Source organism: Bombina bombina, chromosome 6, assembly GCF_027579735.1.
Source record: "Bombina bombina isolate aBomBom1 chromosome 6, aBomBom1.pri, whole genome shotgun sequence".
Lineage (NCBI taxonomy): Eukaryota > Metazoa > Chordata > Amphibia > Anura > Bombinatoridae > Bombina > Bombina bombina.
In genome coordinates this window covers 1,012,539,850-1,012,559,692 of record NC_069504.1, presented here as the reverse complement: position 1 = coordinate 1,012,559,692, position 19,843 = coordinate 1,012,539,850, and the positions used below count along the sequence as shown (strand labels likewise).

At 34.6% G+C, this 19,843-nt stretch overlaps 1 protein-coding gene across 1 annotated transcript in view; it reads right to left on the bottom strand.

Moving 5' to 3' along the window:
• Window positions 1–19,843, bottom strand: part of VWF (von Willebrand factor) — a 424,292-nt gene that overhangs the window by 10,539 nt on the left and 393,910 nt on the right. The window contains exons 47-50 of the mRNA XM_053718732.1: window positions 11,655–11,771; window positions 8,424–8,522; window positions 6,962–7,090; window positions 6,647–6,686 (exon numbers count right to left, since the gene is read on the bottom strand). Coding sequence (XP_053574707.1) covers window positions 6,647–6,686; window positions 6,962–7,090; window positions 8,424–8,522; window positions 11,655–11,771 — 385 coding nt within the window. The remainder of the gene's footprint in view (window positions 1–6,646; window positions 6,687–6,961; window positions 7,091–8,423; window positions 8,523–11,654; window positions 11,772–19,843) is intronic.

The window sequence follows — 19,843 nt, the reverse complement described above, 5'->3', positions numbered from 1 at the left end:
ATGGGAGCATAGGAAGATGATTTTTTTGGCTCCGGCAGCTATGGTGCAAACCTTGTGCTCTATAAGAGATACATAGATGATCTCTTATTAATATGGAGGGGTACTGAACAAGATCTTAAATCTATGTTCGACAGAATGAACCTTAACACCTGGGGTCTAAAATTCACTTCTAATTATAGTAAAGAAAAAATTATCTTTTTAGACCTAGAGATAATGATTATGAATAAAGAACTTGAAACAAAGACCCACTTTAAAAAGGTTGATAGTAGTAGTTATATACACTCAAAAAGTTGCCATTTAAACACCTGGAAACTTAATATTCCCACAGGTCAGTACCTTCGAATTAGAAAAAACTGTTCAAGAATCATAGATTTCGAAGAACAATCAGAAGTCCTAGCAGAGAGATTTCAGGCTAGAGGATATAATAAATTAACCACAGACAGGGCAATTGATAGAGCTAAAAACACTGATAGAGAGTCCCTCTTAACTTATAAGGAGAAAAGAAAAGAAAACGATAATGAAAATGTTATTGATATTCCGTTTATTACTAATTATCATGCCGATTATAATATAATTAAAAGCATCATAAGAAAACATTGGTACCTCATAAAGGAGGATACTATTCTGGGAAAAACTATTGTGGAACAACCAAAATTTGTTTTTAAAAAAGCAACAAACCTAAAATCAATACTAGCTCCCAGTGAACTAAAAAAATCAAAACAAAACATGAAGAGACAGAAAGATCTGACAGGAAAAAACATTAGTGGCTTTTTCCCATGCTACACCTGCAAAGCCTGCACACACAGTAAAAAGTTAAAAAACTTACAAATAAATAATTCTGACAAATTAATTAATATTAAGGAGATAATAAGATGCACCAACAAGAACATAATCTATATTCTCAAATGCTCTTGTGACCTCTTTTATTTTGGTGAAACCAAAAGAATGGTAAGAGACAGAATAAGAGAACATCTTTGCCAGATAGAACGAGGCTCTGAAGATACACATCTATATAAACACTTCAAAACTGTCCACAAAGGGAACACTAAAGATCTTTCCTATTGGGGAATACAAAAAGTAAAAAATAACTGGAGGGGAGGAGATATAGAGAAGAAATTATTAATTAAAGAAGCAGAATTAATTTATAAATACAAAACATTATATCCAAATGGACTTAACTCTGAAATGGACCTATCACCTTTTCTTTTTGAATGAAGCCATGTAGTTAATATCCAAAATACTTCGATCTATAATAGAATTATGCAATAAGAAAAATTCTGTGTTTATGTTCTGTATGGTATAGTTTATAACTTTTTAACATGTAGAATGCTGCTTCATAAAAAGTTTCCACCTTAAATCTTTACTGATACATACAAGCCAGATGGATAACAAAACATTCCACCTTAAATGAGCCCAATTATTGGAAGACCAATCAGAAAGAACTGATGCCTTTAAATATAATCATACAACAGTCACCTGGATCTTGATAAAGCTCTATTGAGCGAAACGCGTTGACCTTGTGACTGCTGACCCTGCAATTGTGTGAAATAAATACACAAAGAGACTGTCTTTTTCAGGATACCTTACGATTTCAGTTTATAAGCTGTAACAACCCGGGTTGCCTATTACATTCCTATTGGAACCTTCAATATCCTGCGTGCATTTAGCACTAAGTGCAGGATCCATCTACAAATATCGTTACTTTATAAAAGTTTTCTTCTCATCATTCAAAAGAATTTGTCTGTTCTTTAACAAATCCCAGCCAATCCCACCCGAGATACCAAGCTGTGACGTCAGACGCCAGGACACATGCGGCGCTGATCAGTTTCCAGGTGAGAAGGGGATTCGGACGCTGCAGACGGGTTTGGAGAATAACAGGTACTGAGAAAATATTGTATAGTAACCTGTCTCACCCGGAGAAAATACTTGTCTAGAAGTAACTTTTGTAACATCGGCTAAAGTGTTATGCAAATCTGAACTGCACCGCTGTTATTATCTACCTGAATATAGCAGGATATACAAACACCAACTATTTGCCTATACGTTCAATAGAGACGGACACTTGCATAAATTTGTGTATGGGGCAGCATATGTAAACACTATTAAAGTGTCAAATATTCTATGCATGTTTTTATATCTGAGAATTTTATATAACAAGGGAGACGTCCCTTTAAATTGAGTTTTTAGTATAACTATTATATTGTTTATATGCTTTTTTAAAAAAATCTATAAAATATATTTTCCACTCACAGTGACTCATATTTTCTTTATCATCTCACCAAGTGCTATAAAAATAGCAATTTAGTAATGAACACTATTTAGTAATGAACACTATTTAGTTTTATCTAGTATTCACATTCTTATATTGCTCACTTATCTTTCTTTGATATATATCGATTATATTTTAAGTATACCTTTAGCTATAAGTAGCGCACCTATCACTCCCAATCACACACTCTATCGTTTTTTGAAAGACGGAAGGATCTTTCGACCCTTTAGGTGTTTGGTTACTACCTTTTTTACCAGCGCACTACTAAACCCTCCACATCCACACTAGTTAATTATCTTGCTAATCGTTTAGCATTCCACTTGTAATCCCTATGCCTTATGTGTTTTTTTCTTCTTTTTATTTTTCTTAATTGGTGTTTAATTAAGGGTAGTAAAAAATTAGTAATCAAATTTAATGATTTTTTCCCCCACTATTCCCTTAAAGACTGGACTTCAGTCTACAGAATCCAGGACTCTAATTCTACAACATACTTCACAGTGTTGAAGGAGCTTATGACCATCTCTATCTGGCCAGATCAGAGGAGAGAAGATAATCATACTCTATAGTCATGCTTCTTAATCTGGGGTTTGGGACTCACAGGGTGGCCCTAAAAATGTTTGGGAGTCCCCACAAGATTTAACAATGTACCGGTCACAGGGAAAGAGGAGTGTAGGAGGGGCCCCTGGCACAGTGGTAGGCTAAGTTGCAATTACTAAACCAAATAACAGCAGTGAAGCAATTAGGCAGAAAGGAAAAGGATGTTGTTGACACCCACTTGTTCTTTATATGTATTTTGTTTGGCTAAATGTCCTTAAGTCTTCATGCAACTTTCTTCATAAAGAAAAATCAATGCAGATAAAATGAATTCTATTAATGTCATGGGACACCCGGGCTGTGTGTGTGTGTACATGAATATATTTGCGTGTCTAGTATATTAGTGAGTGACATTTTTCCGTATTTTGCTTAATGTGAGGTAGCCACATATCTAATTTTGTACCTCTTCAAATGTGTGCACATGTTTTAGTCTTGTTTTAGTCACTTGGTCAAAAATGGCAAAGGCCACACTTTTTGCTTACAATGATAAAAAAACCCTAATGGAAACATCATGTGTACTTGTACGTTACTCATTGCCACATTCAGGGGAAAAGTCTACATGAAAGTTACATAGACAATGGGGCCTAGTTATCAAGCCGTCAACCTCAAATACGCTGGAATTCCGCAGCGTATTTGTGGCGAGGCTGATTCGCCTACTTTAGGCTCAAGACCGGCTAAAGTAGAATTTAGTGACGTAAGCTTCGATCCGCCGGACTCAGTCCGACACAGATCGATTCTTACGTCACTCCAGATGTTCCGCACACAAGTGCGGCACAATCTCATTACTTTTGCTAGTTATCAAATGACTAGCAGGTACGCTCGGCACTTTTACGGCCCAGCGTACCTGGTTTTCAAACCGCCACCCCTGGAGGCGGCGGATCCCATAGGAATCAATGGGAGTCTGACCATAGCGAAAGTACAAGTTCGCTGCTGCCAGACAACCCATTGATTCCTAAGGGAGCTGTCTGCACCTAACACCCTAACATGTACCCCGAGTCTAAACACCACTAATCTGCCCCCCCTACACCGCCGCAACTAAATAAAGTTATTACCCCCTAAACCGCCGATCCCGGAGCCCACCGCAAGCTACTCTATACATATTAACCCCTAAACCGCCGCTCCCGGAGCCCACCGCAAGCTACTCTATACATATTAACCCCTAAACCGCCGCTCCCGGAGCCCACCGCAACTATAATAAATGTATTAACCCCTAAACTGCCGCTCCCTGAACCCGTCGCCACCTATAATACATTTATTAACCCCTAATCTGCCCCCCCTACACCGTCGCCACCTATAATAAATTTATTAACCCCTATCCTGCCCCCCACTACGCCGCCGCCACTGTAATAAAATTATTAACCCCTAAACCTAAGTCTAACACTAACCCTAACGCCCCCCTAACTTAAATATTAATTAAATAAATCTAAATAATATTTTTATTATTAACTAAATTAATCCTATTTAAAACTAAATACTTACCTGTAAAATAAACCCTAATATAGCTACAATATAAATAATAATTATATTGTAGCTATCTTAGGATTTATATTTATTTTACAGGTAACTTTGTATTTATTTTAGCTAGTTAGAATAGCCGCTTGGAGGATTAACTTCTTCCGCTCCAGATGTCCACTTCGGTTCCATCGCTGCTTGGCTGAGTGAAGACAAGGTAGGATGGTCTTCAGGGGATTAGTGTTAGGTTTTTGTAAGGGGGGTTTGGGTTAGATTAGGGGTATGTGGGTGGTGGGTTTTAATGTTGGGGGGTTGTATTTTTCTTTTACAGGCAAAAGAGCTGAACTTTTTGGGGCATGCCCCCACAAATGGCCCTTGTAAGGGCTGGTAAGGTAAAAGAGCTTTGAACTTTATTTAATTTAGAATAGGGTAGGGCATTTTTTTATTTTGGGGGGGTTTGCTATTTTATTAGGGGGCTTAGATTAGGTGTAAGTATCTTAAAATTGTTGTAATATTTTTAAAATGTTTGTAACTTATTTTTTTATTTTTTGTAACTTAGCTTTTTTTATTTTTTGTACTTTAGTTAGTTTATGTAATTGTATTTAATTGTAGTTATTTGTAGGTAGTTTATTTAATTAATTTAATGATAGTGTAGTATTAGGTTTAATTGTAACTTAGGTTAGGATTTATTTTACAGGTAATTTTGTATTTCTTTTAGCTAGGTAGTTATTAAATAGTTAATAACTATTTAATAACTATTCTAACTAGCTAAAATAAATACAAAGTTACCTGTAAAATAAATATAAATCCTAAGATAGCTACAATATAATTATTATTTATATTGTAGCTATTTTAGGGTTTATTTTACAGGTAAGTATTTAGTTTTAAATAGGAATAATTTATTAAATTATAGTGTAGTGTTAGGTTAGGATTTTTTTTACAGGTAAATTTCAGTTTATTTTAGCTAGGTAAGCTATTAAATAGTTAATAACTATTTAATAGCTATTGTACCTAGTTAAAATAAATTGAAAGTTGCCTGTAAAATAAAAATAAATCCTAAGATAGCTAGAATATAATTATTAATTACATTGTAGCTATATTAGAGTTTATTTTAAAGGTAAGTATTTAGTTTTAAATAGGAATAATTTAGTTAATAATAAAAATATTATTTAGATTTATTTAATTAATATTTAAGTTAGGGGGGCGTTAGGGTTAGTGTTAGACTTAGGTTTAGGGGTTAATAATTTTATTACAGTGGCGGCGGTGTAGTGGGGGGCAGGATAGGGGTTAATAAATTTATTATAGGTGACGACGGTGTAGGGGGGGCAGGATAGGGGTTAATAGGTTTAATATAGGTTGCGGCGGGTTCAGGGAGCGGCGGTTTAGGGGTTAATACATTTATAAGAGTTGCGGCAGGGTCTAGGAGCGGCGGTTTAGGGGTTAGTAACTTTATTTAGTTGCTGGAGGCTCCGGGGGCGCCGGTATAGGGATAGAACAGTGTAGTTTAGTGTGGGTGCTTAGTGACAGGCTAGCAATAAAGCTGGGAAAAAGCCGAAGAGCAGCGAGATCGGATGAGTGATAACTCTCACAGTCCGCTGCTCATCGCCCCGCGGCTTTTTGACAGCTTTATTTGATAACTTAGGCGAACGTATTCAAGGTCCGCGGCGGCGAAGGTAGGCGAGCTTAGGCGGGCGTATTGGGCCGGCGAAGCCAGAAAAGTAGACGGCTTGATAACTACCCCCCAATGAGTATAACTGTGTGAATAGCACAATAGTTTAATTTGGTTATGTTTGCTAATAATTCCCTCACTTGTATGTATGTATAACAAATATATGCATATGCATAGGCTTTTCAAAGATGTCCTCCTGAAATTAAAAGCAGTGCACATTTTGCTAACAATTTGACAGCTTTGAATGTTTTGATACATATATCTTTGTAATCTAGTGCTTAAAGGAACATGAAACCCACATTTCCTTTCCATGATTCAGACAGAACATGGCATTTTAAACAGTGTTCCAATTTACTACTATTATTAATTTGCTTCATTCTCTTGTATTTGATAATAGAAGTAAATAGGAAAGGTTTTTTTTTTTTATTATTATATATTCTGTCTGAATCAAAAAATACATGTTTTGAGTTTCATATCCCTTTAACACCACATTAGCATTACTGACTTAGGAGAGACAGAGAGGCAACTGGCCAGTACTCTGGAATCTACAGGTAGACCTGTATAGTATCTCTTGGGCATAGCTGTATTATAACATGTGGAATATGAATATATATTTACTTATAATAATGTTAAGATAAAATATGATATAAAGTTTTACTTACATGTTTCACAGCAGGAATTATCCAGTTGTTGAACTTTACCCTACAAATATATATATAAATACACATCTAAATAACCAAATATACATTTTTGCCATAATCACATATATATAGCGATCTATATTTACCGAGTGTGTATATACACACACATATATAAAAATGTGTGTGTGTGTGTGTATATATATATATATATATATATATACACACACACACATATGCTGTATATATACACACATATATGTGTGTTGTTAATAGCAAGAATTAAGAAAAACATTATTAAGTCAAGCAATGCACGCACCATCTTCACAGAATACTAACCGCAGCTGCCAAACATTTTTCTCTGTTAAAGTTGGGACAGTTTGTAGTTCTCCTTTCCAAAGTCAAATCTCCTCTCTCGTTTATTTTACAGGAATGTGTGTCACATCCATCCTTTACAATCTCATTTGGCTTAAACAAAAAAAAAAAAAAGAGACGTGTTATACGTAAAGTGTCTTTAAATCTGTCTAGATCTCTGATTATTCAGCTATTAAAAGAATACATAATTTACTTTACAGACAAATCTGACATCCAGGGCATCATTTAAAAGCAATAGTCAGCAAAGTAGAAGAATAGATATTAAGTGTGTGCATGCAGAGATATGTGTTTTTTTAAAGATGTGCATGAGAGTGCGTCGGTGCGTAGTAATGGTATGAGTGTTTCTGGGTGCATGTGTATGAGGGAGAGGTCCATATGTGTGCGCATGTGTCTGTCTGTGTGTGGTTATGACTGATTTGCATTTGTATATTGGTGTATAAAGGAGTTTAGAAAGGAATGACATCAAAAGGGCATGTCAGATCAGAGAGAAAGAAGAAACAGAAGGGATGGTGATATTGTAAACAGTATCACATATTTTTTTGATAACAGCCACAAGAAAACAGCACAGATTATAATTGAACATCCATTTTTTTGAAGTGAAGTCAACAATTGACTGATTATTATTTAGTATGATTTAGATATCTAAATGTAGAAACAATAGTAAAGTTCTTTGTGAAAAGTATTACTGGGCTAAAAAGAAGCTGCACCCATGGAAGAAGCTAAAATGTTATTGAGCTGGTAGTTCATTCATGAGAGTGCGCTTCTCTGTATTGCCTAGACTACGAGTGATGCGCTAAGTGTAGCGCAAGTGCGATATGGGTTTTTTAGGCTCCCTAGAGAGTCTTCAGCCTCTCTAGCCTCACCAGTCCATATATTATTAAATAGTATTTAATAACATAAGGACTGGTGAGGCTGAAGACGCTCTAGGGAGCCTAAAAAGTAAACATATCGCACTTGCGCTACAGTTAGCGCACCACTAATGTAGGTATATGTGTATTATGTCTCCCCAAGAGAAAACGAGGCAACCAGACGTGGACTCCTTGCTCAGTGTGCTTAGAGGAATATGGCTGCACCTCACTGACAAGGTTTAATGAAGGCCAAAACTATATATATATATATATAATTTATTTATTATTTATAAAATATTTTACCAGGAAGGAAACATTATATATAGTATATAGTAAGTTTCTTCTTTGTCTTCTTGCAGTGAACATCAATTTTATACGATAATTTTACATCCTTTTACCCAAATCACTGTACCACCCATACAGCAAAATCTAATTTCCTGCCAAGAGCAGTAACTTTCCAAAAACTCATTCAGAGCTTTACAAAACAGAGAAGGAATGTGGTGACCATATGCCCAGTTTGGAAATATATGCATTTAACTTACACCTGTACAATAAAACAAATTCTTATGTTAACCAACCTTTACATTAATAATTGTTCCATTTCTCAGTGTTACAGAGCAGCCGATTGATACACATCTGCCACAGCAAGATCCACTGATTTTCTTCAAAATGGTATTCTGTAAATACAAGGAATTATTAAATATAATGGTGACTGTTTAAATACTATACAAAAAACTTGTCATCAAATACATGCAATTTCAGATGAGTCACATGAATCACAGTATATTATTAGATATAGGAGGTGTTCTTACCAGCCAATGAGCCTTAGCAAAAAGACGTAAACTACAATTTTAATTCACAAGAATTTTACTTCGTTTTTTTCAGACATTTTATTTCCCTGCTTATCTATTGGTATCTGCACAAGCATAAAAGCAAAATAGTAATAATAATAATAATAATAATAATAATAATAATAATAATAATAATAAAACATTCTAACTAAAAATAAACATAAACGGTAATACACTTTAAAATAACCACTTTTAGAATTATTATTATTTTTACTTTTTTAACATCAACACATGGATATCACCTTTGTAATAATGTTTTGACGAACAACATAAATAAAGCATCAACATTAAAAATAGTGAAAAGTAATCTTCCAATGTTGATTTCCATTCTTCTTTTTTGTTCTGCTATTTCAAGTGTGTGTGCTTCTTAAATCAACTATTACATTCTATATAGTAAAATGCATCATTCATTCAAACTAACAAATAGCAGCGTGTTCCGTTTGATATACATATTATTAGTGTATATAGCAGTATTGTTAAAACATGTTAGGGCCTTGCTTTATATTTAAGTCATCTATATTAATTGTATGCCCCAAAACATTTTAAAATGTGTTGAAAGTGAAAATGTAGATTGTATTAATAAAAATCACTACAAAAAATATTTATTTATTACTATGTAAAATTGCCTTCTTTTTACAATTGTACTATTATTAATGTTGTTGCTAAATCAGAAATTACTTCTTTGTCTCATTTATAGCAACATTGAATAATATTTCTACAAAAAACAAGATCATTTCCAAGAAGTGATTTTGAAATTCGTTGGCTCAACCATGTTTTCAGTCAGCAACCAGTAGTGCATTGCTGCTCATTCAACAAAGCAAACCAAGAGAACAAAGAAAAAATAATAATATGAGTAAATTAGAAAGTTGCTTAAAATTGCATGCTCTTAATCATGAAAAAAAAATTAGGGTTGTGTGTCCCCTTAAGTCATTTACTGATCTGTTTATTGAGAAACTGAATAGTAGTAGGATACATGGAAATTAGGGATACAGGTATGCTTAATGGTGTATACTCTAGGTGACCTTAACTGTTTATGAATCTGTAACTAAAGCCTCATGTCAGGTTGCAATTAGAAATTTGAAACCACTTGTGTATATTATAGGTGTCCAGATACAAAATAGTTTGTTCATAGAGCAAGATTTAAAAATGATGAACAAAATTAGCAAACAAAACAATGGTCAGAAGTCCAACAATCAGAAGAGCAAAAAGCAATTGTGGTCAGAAAGCCAGGGGTTTTGTACAAATTAGACCACAATGCTACATCATTTTATGGAAGTCACAATGCAACCCAAGAGCTGATTACTGTGAAATCCCTGCTTAAGTCATGTTACTACCAAAAATAATGGATTTTATTGGAAGTAGTTGAGATAGTTTACACACTCTAGTACATCATTGTTAAAGAAAATCCCACAACAAATGTATAGTTTTTATTAATGTATTTACATCTTAATTGAAAAGAGACTTGTCAGCAGTCCAGAGTGTCAGCAAACATGCACTGCACACATACCTAGTGCAACCATACTTTATACAGTTATACAGGCAGCCATACCCTTGTCAAGCTACATTTCCTTTTTATTTCCATCTATTTGGGGTTTTTTTTTACTTCTCTTTCTACAAGTTCTCCAATCTTCTCTTGTAGCTTATCATATCTCTCACTGCCCCATATCTTTTCTTCCTGCTTACATCTAAGTTTGCTCTGTTTTCTGTAGGGATGCTTTCCATCTTTTATTTATAATTTTGTACTTACTATTTTTGTATCTTTGTCAGTCTCTTTTCCTTTTATAATATATAGCAATCAATATTCATTGATTAAACTAGCCACTTCTGCATGTTCTTTATTTTTAAAAATTGTCACCAAGTTCTTAGCATACCCACTGTTTTAATTGGTTTAAATTAGTAGAGTTACTACTGGTCCCTGTTTATTCCCCCATTTATATACTTTTTGTTTTTTTGTTGTTTTTTACCGTTGTTCTAATAAAGGATTATTTTATTATAAACTCTATAAGCTATCTTCTTTTAGACACATTTATTTCTTGATATGTAGAGAATCAGATTAGACAAATGTGGCATGGCTAAGAGCCAAAACATGTAAGACAGTAGCTGTGCTGTATTCTCTTATTAGACTTCCTTTTTAATACTAGATATGTGCGATTCATTTCGGATCAATTCGGAAATTCAGAAAATTCGGAAAATTTGGCGATTCGGATCGAACCGAATTTCCGAATTAAAATACTGCCGAATTTACCGAATAAATCCGAATTACTTCGGATTTATTCGGTAAATTCGGATGGCTATGGATTACACTAGTATTGTACAGTATAAGTCTAATCCCACCTAACACTTACCGAAATTCCGAACCGAATCGAACCGAATCCAGCCGAATTTAGTACATAATACTAGTTTAATCCCACCTAACACTTACCGAAATTCTGAATTTCCGAACCGAACCGAATCAAACCGAATCCAGCCGATTCGAAACAAATCCAAACCTAATTTATTCGAATCCGAATGAATCCGAAACAAATCCGAACCGAATTGATTCAAATTTTTCCGAATTCGAATCGATCCGAACCGAAATTCGAACAAATCCGAATCGATCCGAACCGAATTTTTTCGCCATGCACATGTCTATTTAATATGTTTTAATTAAAAAAAAACATTTTTAGAGTTCTCTGTTTTTTGTGCCGAATCTCTAGTCATGTTTTATCTAATAAAAAAATAATACATTAATTATAAATAATAATAGTACAAAAATAAATGTTTTTATGCAGTATGCAAAAGTTATACTATGGATAACTTAAATTACATGTTATTAATAAAGATTTAGGAAAGTTAAATATGTATGCTAAAGACAGATACCTGGATACTATTTGGTTTTATGGTTTGCTAGTATGTTACATAGTCGCACTTGACATGAAATAACTTTAATGTTGTAGCAGTTTTTCATTTGGTACTTACCTTGGGACATGGCTGGCAAGTTGTTTTTCTACATGTAAGTTTAAAGTTCACAACTGGTATTCTTTGCACATTACATTCACATGTGGAACATGCGTCAATCATTAATGTTTCTCCAGGCTAAAAAAAAATAAAATAAATTACAATTTGATCCAACATTAACATTTAATAACTGAACGTATTACATTTTTTTGTGACTTTGTCCTATAGGTTTATACACAAAAATACATAGTAATAATAATAATAATAAAATAATAATCAGTGTAAAAAATGATACAAAATAATAATAAAATTAATAAACAGTGTAGGTTCTACTGATACTTAATACGAAGTAAAAATAAAATTTGTCTACGCATTTAGGGATTACAAGTGGAGCGATATTTAACACTCCCACTCGCACACTAGATCCGCAAGAAGTAATCTTTTTATGCATTGGACAGGGCTCCAATGTGCTTCTATATATCTCTCTATATATATATATTTATACATAAGTATTTATGTGTTTATATATGTCTGTAAATACATATATACACATATAAATACATAAAAACATATGTGCACATATATAAACACATATATTTAGACATGCATATGCATGTATCTCTATGTTAAAACCCTTTGCAGCCTTTTTTCCCTAACACCTGAGATCTCATATCTTTGAGTTTTTATAACTGTTTCGTGCATTTTTTTAAAATAATTTTTATTTGATGGTGTTATTATGAGTGTAACTAAGTGTAGCTGTACTTTGTAAAGTATTTTTGATGTGTTTTGTGACACTTTTTTGTTTCACGAAAAAGTTAACCAGAGCTCTGAGGACTCGGTAACCTGACGTGCATTAACTTCAATTGCGCTCAATCGATCGTTTTTACTTTTAATTTGTAATATGAGCACTGGAGTAACTTGGGTGAGGTCGTCATTTGTACTGGTTTTTGTCACAGTGGGAAATCCTTGAATGCATTGGGTGAGGTACACGGGATATAGCTTTAGGTGCAGTTCTGGGGGAAATTAACATAAATTGTCAAGTGCTAATGTGATTAAGAAAGGGACATGAAACCCCAAAAAAATAATGTGTGATTCAGATAGAGAATAGAATTTTAAACAACTTTCTAATTTACTTCTATTATTTAATTTGCTTCCTTCTCTTGTTATCATTTGCTAAAAGGTTTATCTAGGCAATCTCAGGAACAGCAGATAACCTAGGTTCTAGCTGTTGATTGGTAGCTGCATATATATATATATATATATATATATATATCCTATATTATAAAAGACAAGAGTTTGTCTGAAGCCGTCATGCGCAGTTCAGACAAACTCTTGCAGCTGATCGCACGCGCACCCACCCGGCAGCAGAGTGAGGACCCGGCAGCACAGCTGATCAGTGAAACAAAGCAGCGCGAGGACCGGCAAGTGAAGGCGCACAGGGGGGGGGGGGGAGAGAGAGAGAGAGAGAGAGAGAGAGAGAGAGAAAGAGAGAGAGTGAGAGCGAGAGAGATATTAAATATAACACAACACGGCCCGTGTGAACGGGCTTTAGGACTAGTATATATATATATATTGTGATTGGCTCACCCATCAGTTCAGTTAGAAACCATTAGTGCATTGCTGCTCCGTCAACACATGATACCAAGAGAATGATACAATTTAGATAATAGAAGTAAATTACAGAGTTGTTTAAAATTGTATTCTCTATCTAAATCATAAAAGAAAAATGTGTGTTTCATGTTCCTTTAATACTACCACTCTGGGTTTCATTGCCAAATGGTATTGCTATGAACATTACACTAATATGACCTTGGATATAGAAAATCTAGATATTTTAAGAAAAAATATTGAATATAAAAATACTGTGAATTTGTTTCTCTTTATTTATTAGCAGTCTGGAAATCTAAATCCACAAGAACTATATGTTTGCAATCCTTAATTATTCAAAACCAATATTGCAATATAAAATCAGCATATTACCTTTTTGATGTGATTTATATTATATAAGGGAAATTAAACTCAAATTGTTTCTTTTGGGATTTAGATAGAGCATATAATCTTAAACAACTTTCTAATTGACAGCTATTATCTCTTGTTTTGTTCTCTTTGTATCCTTTGTTGAAAAACATGCCTAGGTAGGCTCAGAAGCAGCAATGCACTACTGGGAGCTCCCTGCCGATTGGTGGCTGCACATATATATGCCTCTTCTCAGTGGCTCACCCAGTGTATTCAACTAGCTCCCTATAGTGCAAGTTTAACAAAGGATGCCAAATGAATAAAACTAATTTGATAATAAAAAACATTAGAATATTTAAAATCATATGCACAATAAATTTGTGGTTTCCTGTCCGTTTAAACATTACAGTATACCATTACAGTATACCACTCTGGGTTTCATTGCCAAATGGTATTGCTATGAACATTACACTAATATGACCTTGGATATAGAAAATCTAGATATTTTAAGAAAAAATATTGAATATAAAAATACTGTGAATTTGTTTCTCTTTATTTATTAGCAGTCTGGAAATCTAAATCCACAAGAACTATATGTTTGCAATCCTTAATTATTCAAAACCAATATTGCAATATAAAATCAGCATATTACCTTTTTGATGTGATTTATATTATATAAGGGAAATTAAACTCAAATTGTTTCTTTTGGGATTTAGATAGAGCATATAATCTTAAACAACTTTCTAATTGACAGCTATTATCTCTTGTTTTGTTCTCTTTGTATCCTTTGTTGAAAAACATGCCTAGGTAGGCTCAGAAGCAGCAATGCACTACTGGGAGCTCCCTGCCGATTGGTGGCTGCACATATATATGCCTCTTCTCAGTGGCTCACCCAGTGTATTCAACTAGCTCCCTATAGTGCAAGTTTAACAAAGGATGCCAAATGAATAAAACTAATTTGATAATAAAAAACATTAGAATATTTAAAATCATATGCACAATAAATTTGTGGTTTCCTGTCCGTTTAAACATTACAGTATACCAAACAGGTTTTATCTCTCAGTATTACTACCCAAACTTCATAGCAAAATCTGTAAATTTGTATTTATTTTTCTAAAAATATGTATTTTTATTTCATTGAAGCTCAAAACAACTTTAAATAATTTCTAAGCAATGTTTCTTGTTACAATAAATAAAGCCTTGTGTCTATTCTAACGTTATGGAATATTCATAGTGTTTGCTATTATTTATGTTAAGGTGACAATTAAATTTATTAGAAACACTCGTTTTACTCATAAAACTGCACTGCAGCTTTGTAGCAGGGTGTGTGCAAGCTGTCTGACTTTGATAAAAGAAAATATATAAAATAAATAACAAGCATATGTTAAATCACTCAAATCAAAGCTGTATAAACCCCTTTTATGTTTTCTGTTCTTTTCTTTAGCTTCATGATTTTAGTGGCATATAGCAGACTGAAAATATAACTATCCTTGAAGTCTTTGTTTAAACTGTCAATCTATTTGCAACACGTAACTAAAGTTAATTCTTGGCAACATCATTTTTTTATTTAAGTTTTACCGTTATGAAAGCCATGGCTGCTTTATGGATAAAAGCTTATTTAAAGGGACAGTCTAGTCAAAACTTTCATGATTCAGATAGGAAATGCATTTTTCAACAACTTTTCAGATGACCTGCAACTGAGACATAGCTTTCTAACACTGGACAGTAGGTTTCACTCCAGAATGCCTTGATAGTCTTCTGACTTCATCGTGCCCTGCCCAGATTCTAGGCACCCAGTGCAAGAGGAAGCAAAGGAGCCTCCCCTGTGTTCTTTTCCTTGGAAGGTTCCTTTTTCCTTCTGTAAACATGGAGTTGTGATTTGCCAAAAGGCTCAAATGTTGCTTTGTCGGACTAAAGGACATTCTCCCAGAAGGATATGCATTTTGCAAACTCCAATCAGGCTTTTTTGTGTTTTTCTCTTAAAATGCAAGGGTACCAATGCTTAAAATGCACGGGTACCAATGCTTAAAATGCACGGGTACCAATACTTTAAATGCACGGGTACCAATACTTTAAATGCACGGGTACCAATACTTAAAATGCACGGGTACCAATACTTTAAAATGCACGGGTACCAATACTTTAAAATGCACGGGTACCAATACTTTTGGCCACATCTGTACACAGTCTATGCAGTATGACGACTAATGAAAATCATGTAGGAACAGTCATGCTGATTCATTACAGTAACTTAAAAGGACATTGAAGTCAGTTTTTTACATATACATAGTACGGGCTTATTGGTCCATGATGATTGACAAATATATAAATATATCCTGCACGAGAGCAAGTGGCAGAGTTTCACAAGAAAATTCTTGTGTTGTTAAATATCATCAGATGCACTGAATGTGGGCAGACATTTTCTCTACCTACTTTATAAATGGGGACCTTTGTATCAGAAATTAAAGAAACATTTTTTTTTTATATATATATTTTATGTTTTATTTTCCATAACTAAAGAAAAAAGTGCAAACGTGAAAATACTTTAATGCTGTAGAGCATTTTATTATTGAACTATTGCTTGCATTTAACTATGTATTTAGCTCCTGCAAAAGAGTTACACACATAGATAAAGTAAGATCCTGAACAGTAATGCAGTAGTAGGACATAGAGGAACACATTTGAGCAATGACAAGAGGCACTAACCTGCTCCCAGTAGTGCATTGCTGTGCCTGAGCCTATCTAGGTATACTTTTTAACAAACCATACCAAGAGGATGAAATAAATCTGATATCTGAAAAGTCTATTAAAATTGCTTTCTCTATCTGAATAATTAGTTATTTTATGGAGGATCTCATTTTAAAGGGACATGAAACCCAAAATTTAACTTTTAGGATTCAGATAGAAGAAACATTTTAAACAACTTTCCAATTTACTTATATTATCAATTGTGCTTCATTCTCTTGGTATTCTTTATTGAAGGAGCAGCAATGCACTACTGGTTGCTAGCTGAACACATCATTTAACCAATGAAAAGAGGCATAGCATGTGCAGCCACCAATCAGCAGCTATTTCCCAGCTCCTGAGTCTACCTAGGTATGCTCTTCAACAAAGGATACAAAGATAACTAAGCAAATTAGATAACAGATAGGAAAGTTGTTTAAAAGTGAATGCACTGAACCATGAAAGAAAAATGTTGGATTCCATGTCCCTTTAGATTGAGTGCATCAGCAGAGATAATATAAATGAAAATATGCTAACAAATAACAGTTTAAATAGGAATCTTATATGAAGATATTTTACAAACCATTTGTTAATTTCTAATGCATAAAAAATGTACTTTGACGTCCCATTAAATGTCTGGCTGCCAAAAATGTAGAGCTGATGAATGAATATGTTTAAGTCAATGGAGGGTGAAGCATTCTCATACTGCATTAAGGTCAAATTATAGGGACATGAAACCCAAAAATTTTCTTTCATGATACAGATAAAGAATACACATTTAAACAACTTTTTTAAAATTACACACTCTTTCTAAATCAGAATGAAAAGCATTGGGTTTCATGTCCCTTTAATGTAACAATCTTGAAATTTTGTATATAAAATAGATTTGCATCAATATAACCTAACAGCAAGATTAGATCAGCAGAGAAAGATTTCAAAGGGATGTAATTATGTTCAGATAAACACAGGATCCACTGAATCTGCTGGTAGTTATACCTGTTCTCACAATGATCACTTATAGATTCTGAGGTATCCTGTATAACTTAAAGGGACAGTCTACCTTCATAATAAAGTGATCTATTTTGTTAGTTTGCCCCTTATTAACTTGTCCTACCTGGTTGTCAGCATGCTGCACACAATGGTCTCAGTTATATTTCCAAAAGATTCACACCATTTTAGATTTGAAAATGGCCCCTAAACTCCGCCTACAAAGACATCATCCATGCCTCACTTCAATACACTACCCTGTGTCTCCCATGAAATCGTAAATAAAGATAATATAGCGTTCCCGGTATTGTGCACATGCGCATTATACAGACAGTGACGTCACTGCATAGAGTAATCGGGAACGGTCCAATCCTAAAAACGATCCCCAGCTCTTCTGGTCAACTTCGATCATGCGCAGTAACTCGACGCACAATGCGGTGACGTCATCAACATTCACGGGCACGAAATTTGAAGAAAAAAAAATGTGCTGTGAATGAAGAAGACGGCGGTAGGTGGAGTTCAGGGGCCATTTGCAAATCGAAAACGGCGTCAATCGCTTTTAAATATAACGGAAGCCGTTGTGGGCACCATGCCGACAAAGAGGTAGGACAAGTTAATAAGGGGCAAACTAACAAAATAGATCACTTTATTATGAAGGTAGACTGTCCCTTTAACATTTTATAGAATTCAAAATCTAAAAGGACTTAATAAACCGCAAACAACACAATATTTTTCAATTATTAATGTATGCTCCAAATTATGTTAGTTAACTTTTTTATTTTTGTATTTGCAAAACATACTGAATTTACCCCCCCCCCCCTCATTTTGGATGACATTAGGAACCAATGTCACAAAAACATTCAAACACTACCTGCTCAATCATTTAACGTTATAACATTAATAATGAGTTTTACACTAATACGAATTTGCAAAGTCAATGATGATGTCCTTCAAATCCAGAGGAGTAATGGATAATGAGACTTTTTACACTAATAAAAATTAGCAAAGCTATTAACCTAACAAACACTCTCACTGTACTGATGACATCCTTGACAAATATCTCTGTGATTTTAGAGCGTAGCAGGTTTACTGCACACTATTATCAGTCAACAAGCCCTTCAACCTGTGATGTAATTGTTTAACCCCAAAATTGGCATTTTTGTTTGTTGTAAATCGTGCACATTTTGTTTTTATGGGTTACAAAATCAAGATGTTAATGAAGCAAATAAAGATTTTGTATGGCTTTTTGGGAAGTAACAATTTTCAACTTCAGTGATATTAAAGGGACAGTCTACTCCAGATTTTTTATTGTTTAAAAAGATAGATAATCCATTTATTACTCATTCCCCAGTTTTGCATTACCAAAACAGTTATACTAATACACTTTTTGCCTATGTGATTACCTTGTATCTAAGCCTCTGCAGACTGTCCCCTTATTTCAGTTTTTTTGACAGATTTGCATTTTAGACAATTATTGCTGATTCAACGGGAGTAAGCACAATGTTATTTATGTGATACACATAAACTAGCACTGTCTAGTTTTGAAAAACTGTCAAATGCATTCAGATAAAAGGCGGCCTTTAAGTGCTTAGAAATTAGCATATGAACCTACTTAGGTTTAGCTTTCAACTAGGAATACTAAGGCCTAGATTAAGAGTTGGGTGGTAGCCGTCAAAACCAGCGTTAGAGGCTCCTAACGCTGGTTTTGGGCTACCGCCGGTATTTAGAGTCAGTCATTAAAGGGTCTAACGCTCACTTTCCAGCCGCGACTTTTCCATACCGCAGATCCCCCTACGTCATTTGCGTATCCTATCTTTTCAATGGGATCTTTCTAACGCCGGTATTTAGAGTCGTGGCTGAAGTGAGCGTTAGAAATCTAACAACAAAACTCCAGCCGCAGAAAAAAGTCAGTAGTTAAGAGCTTTCTGGGCTAACGCCGGTTTATAAAGCTCTTAACTACTGTGCTCTAAAGTACACTAACACCCATTAACTACCTATGTACCCCTAAACCGAGGTCCCCCCACATCGCCACCACTCTATTAAAAATTTTTAACCCCTAATCTGCCGACCGCCACGTTATACTTATGTACCCCTAATCTGCTGTCCCTAACACCGCCGACCCCTATATTATATTTATTAACCCCTAACCTGCCCCCCACAATGTCGCCGCCAGCTACCTACAATAATTAACCCCTAATCTGCCGACCGCAAAGCGCCGCCACCTACGTTATCCTTATGTACCCCTAATCTGCTGCCCCTAACACCGCCAACCCCTATATTATATTTATTTACCCCTAATCTGCCCCCCTCAACGTCGCCTCCACCTGCCTACACTTATTAACCCCTAATCTGCCGAGCGGACCGCACCGCTACTATAATAAAGTTATTAACCCCTAATCCGCCTCACTCCCGCCTCAATAACCCTATAATAAATAGTATTAACCCCTAATCTGCCCTCCCTAACATCGCCGACACCTAACTTCAATTATTAACCCCTAATCTGCCGACCGAATCTCGCCGCTACTGTAATAAATGGATTAACC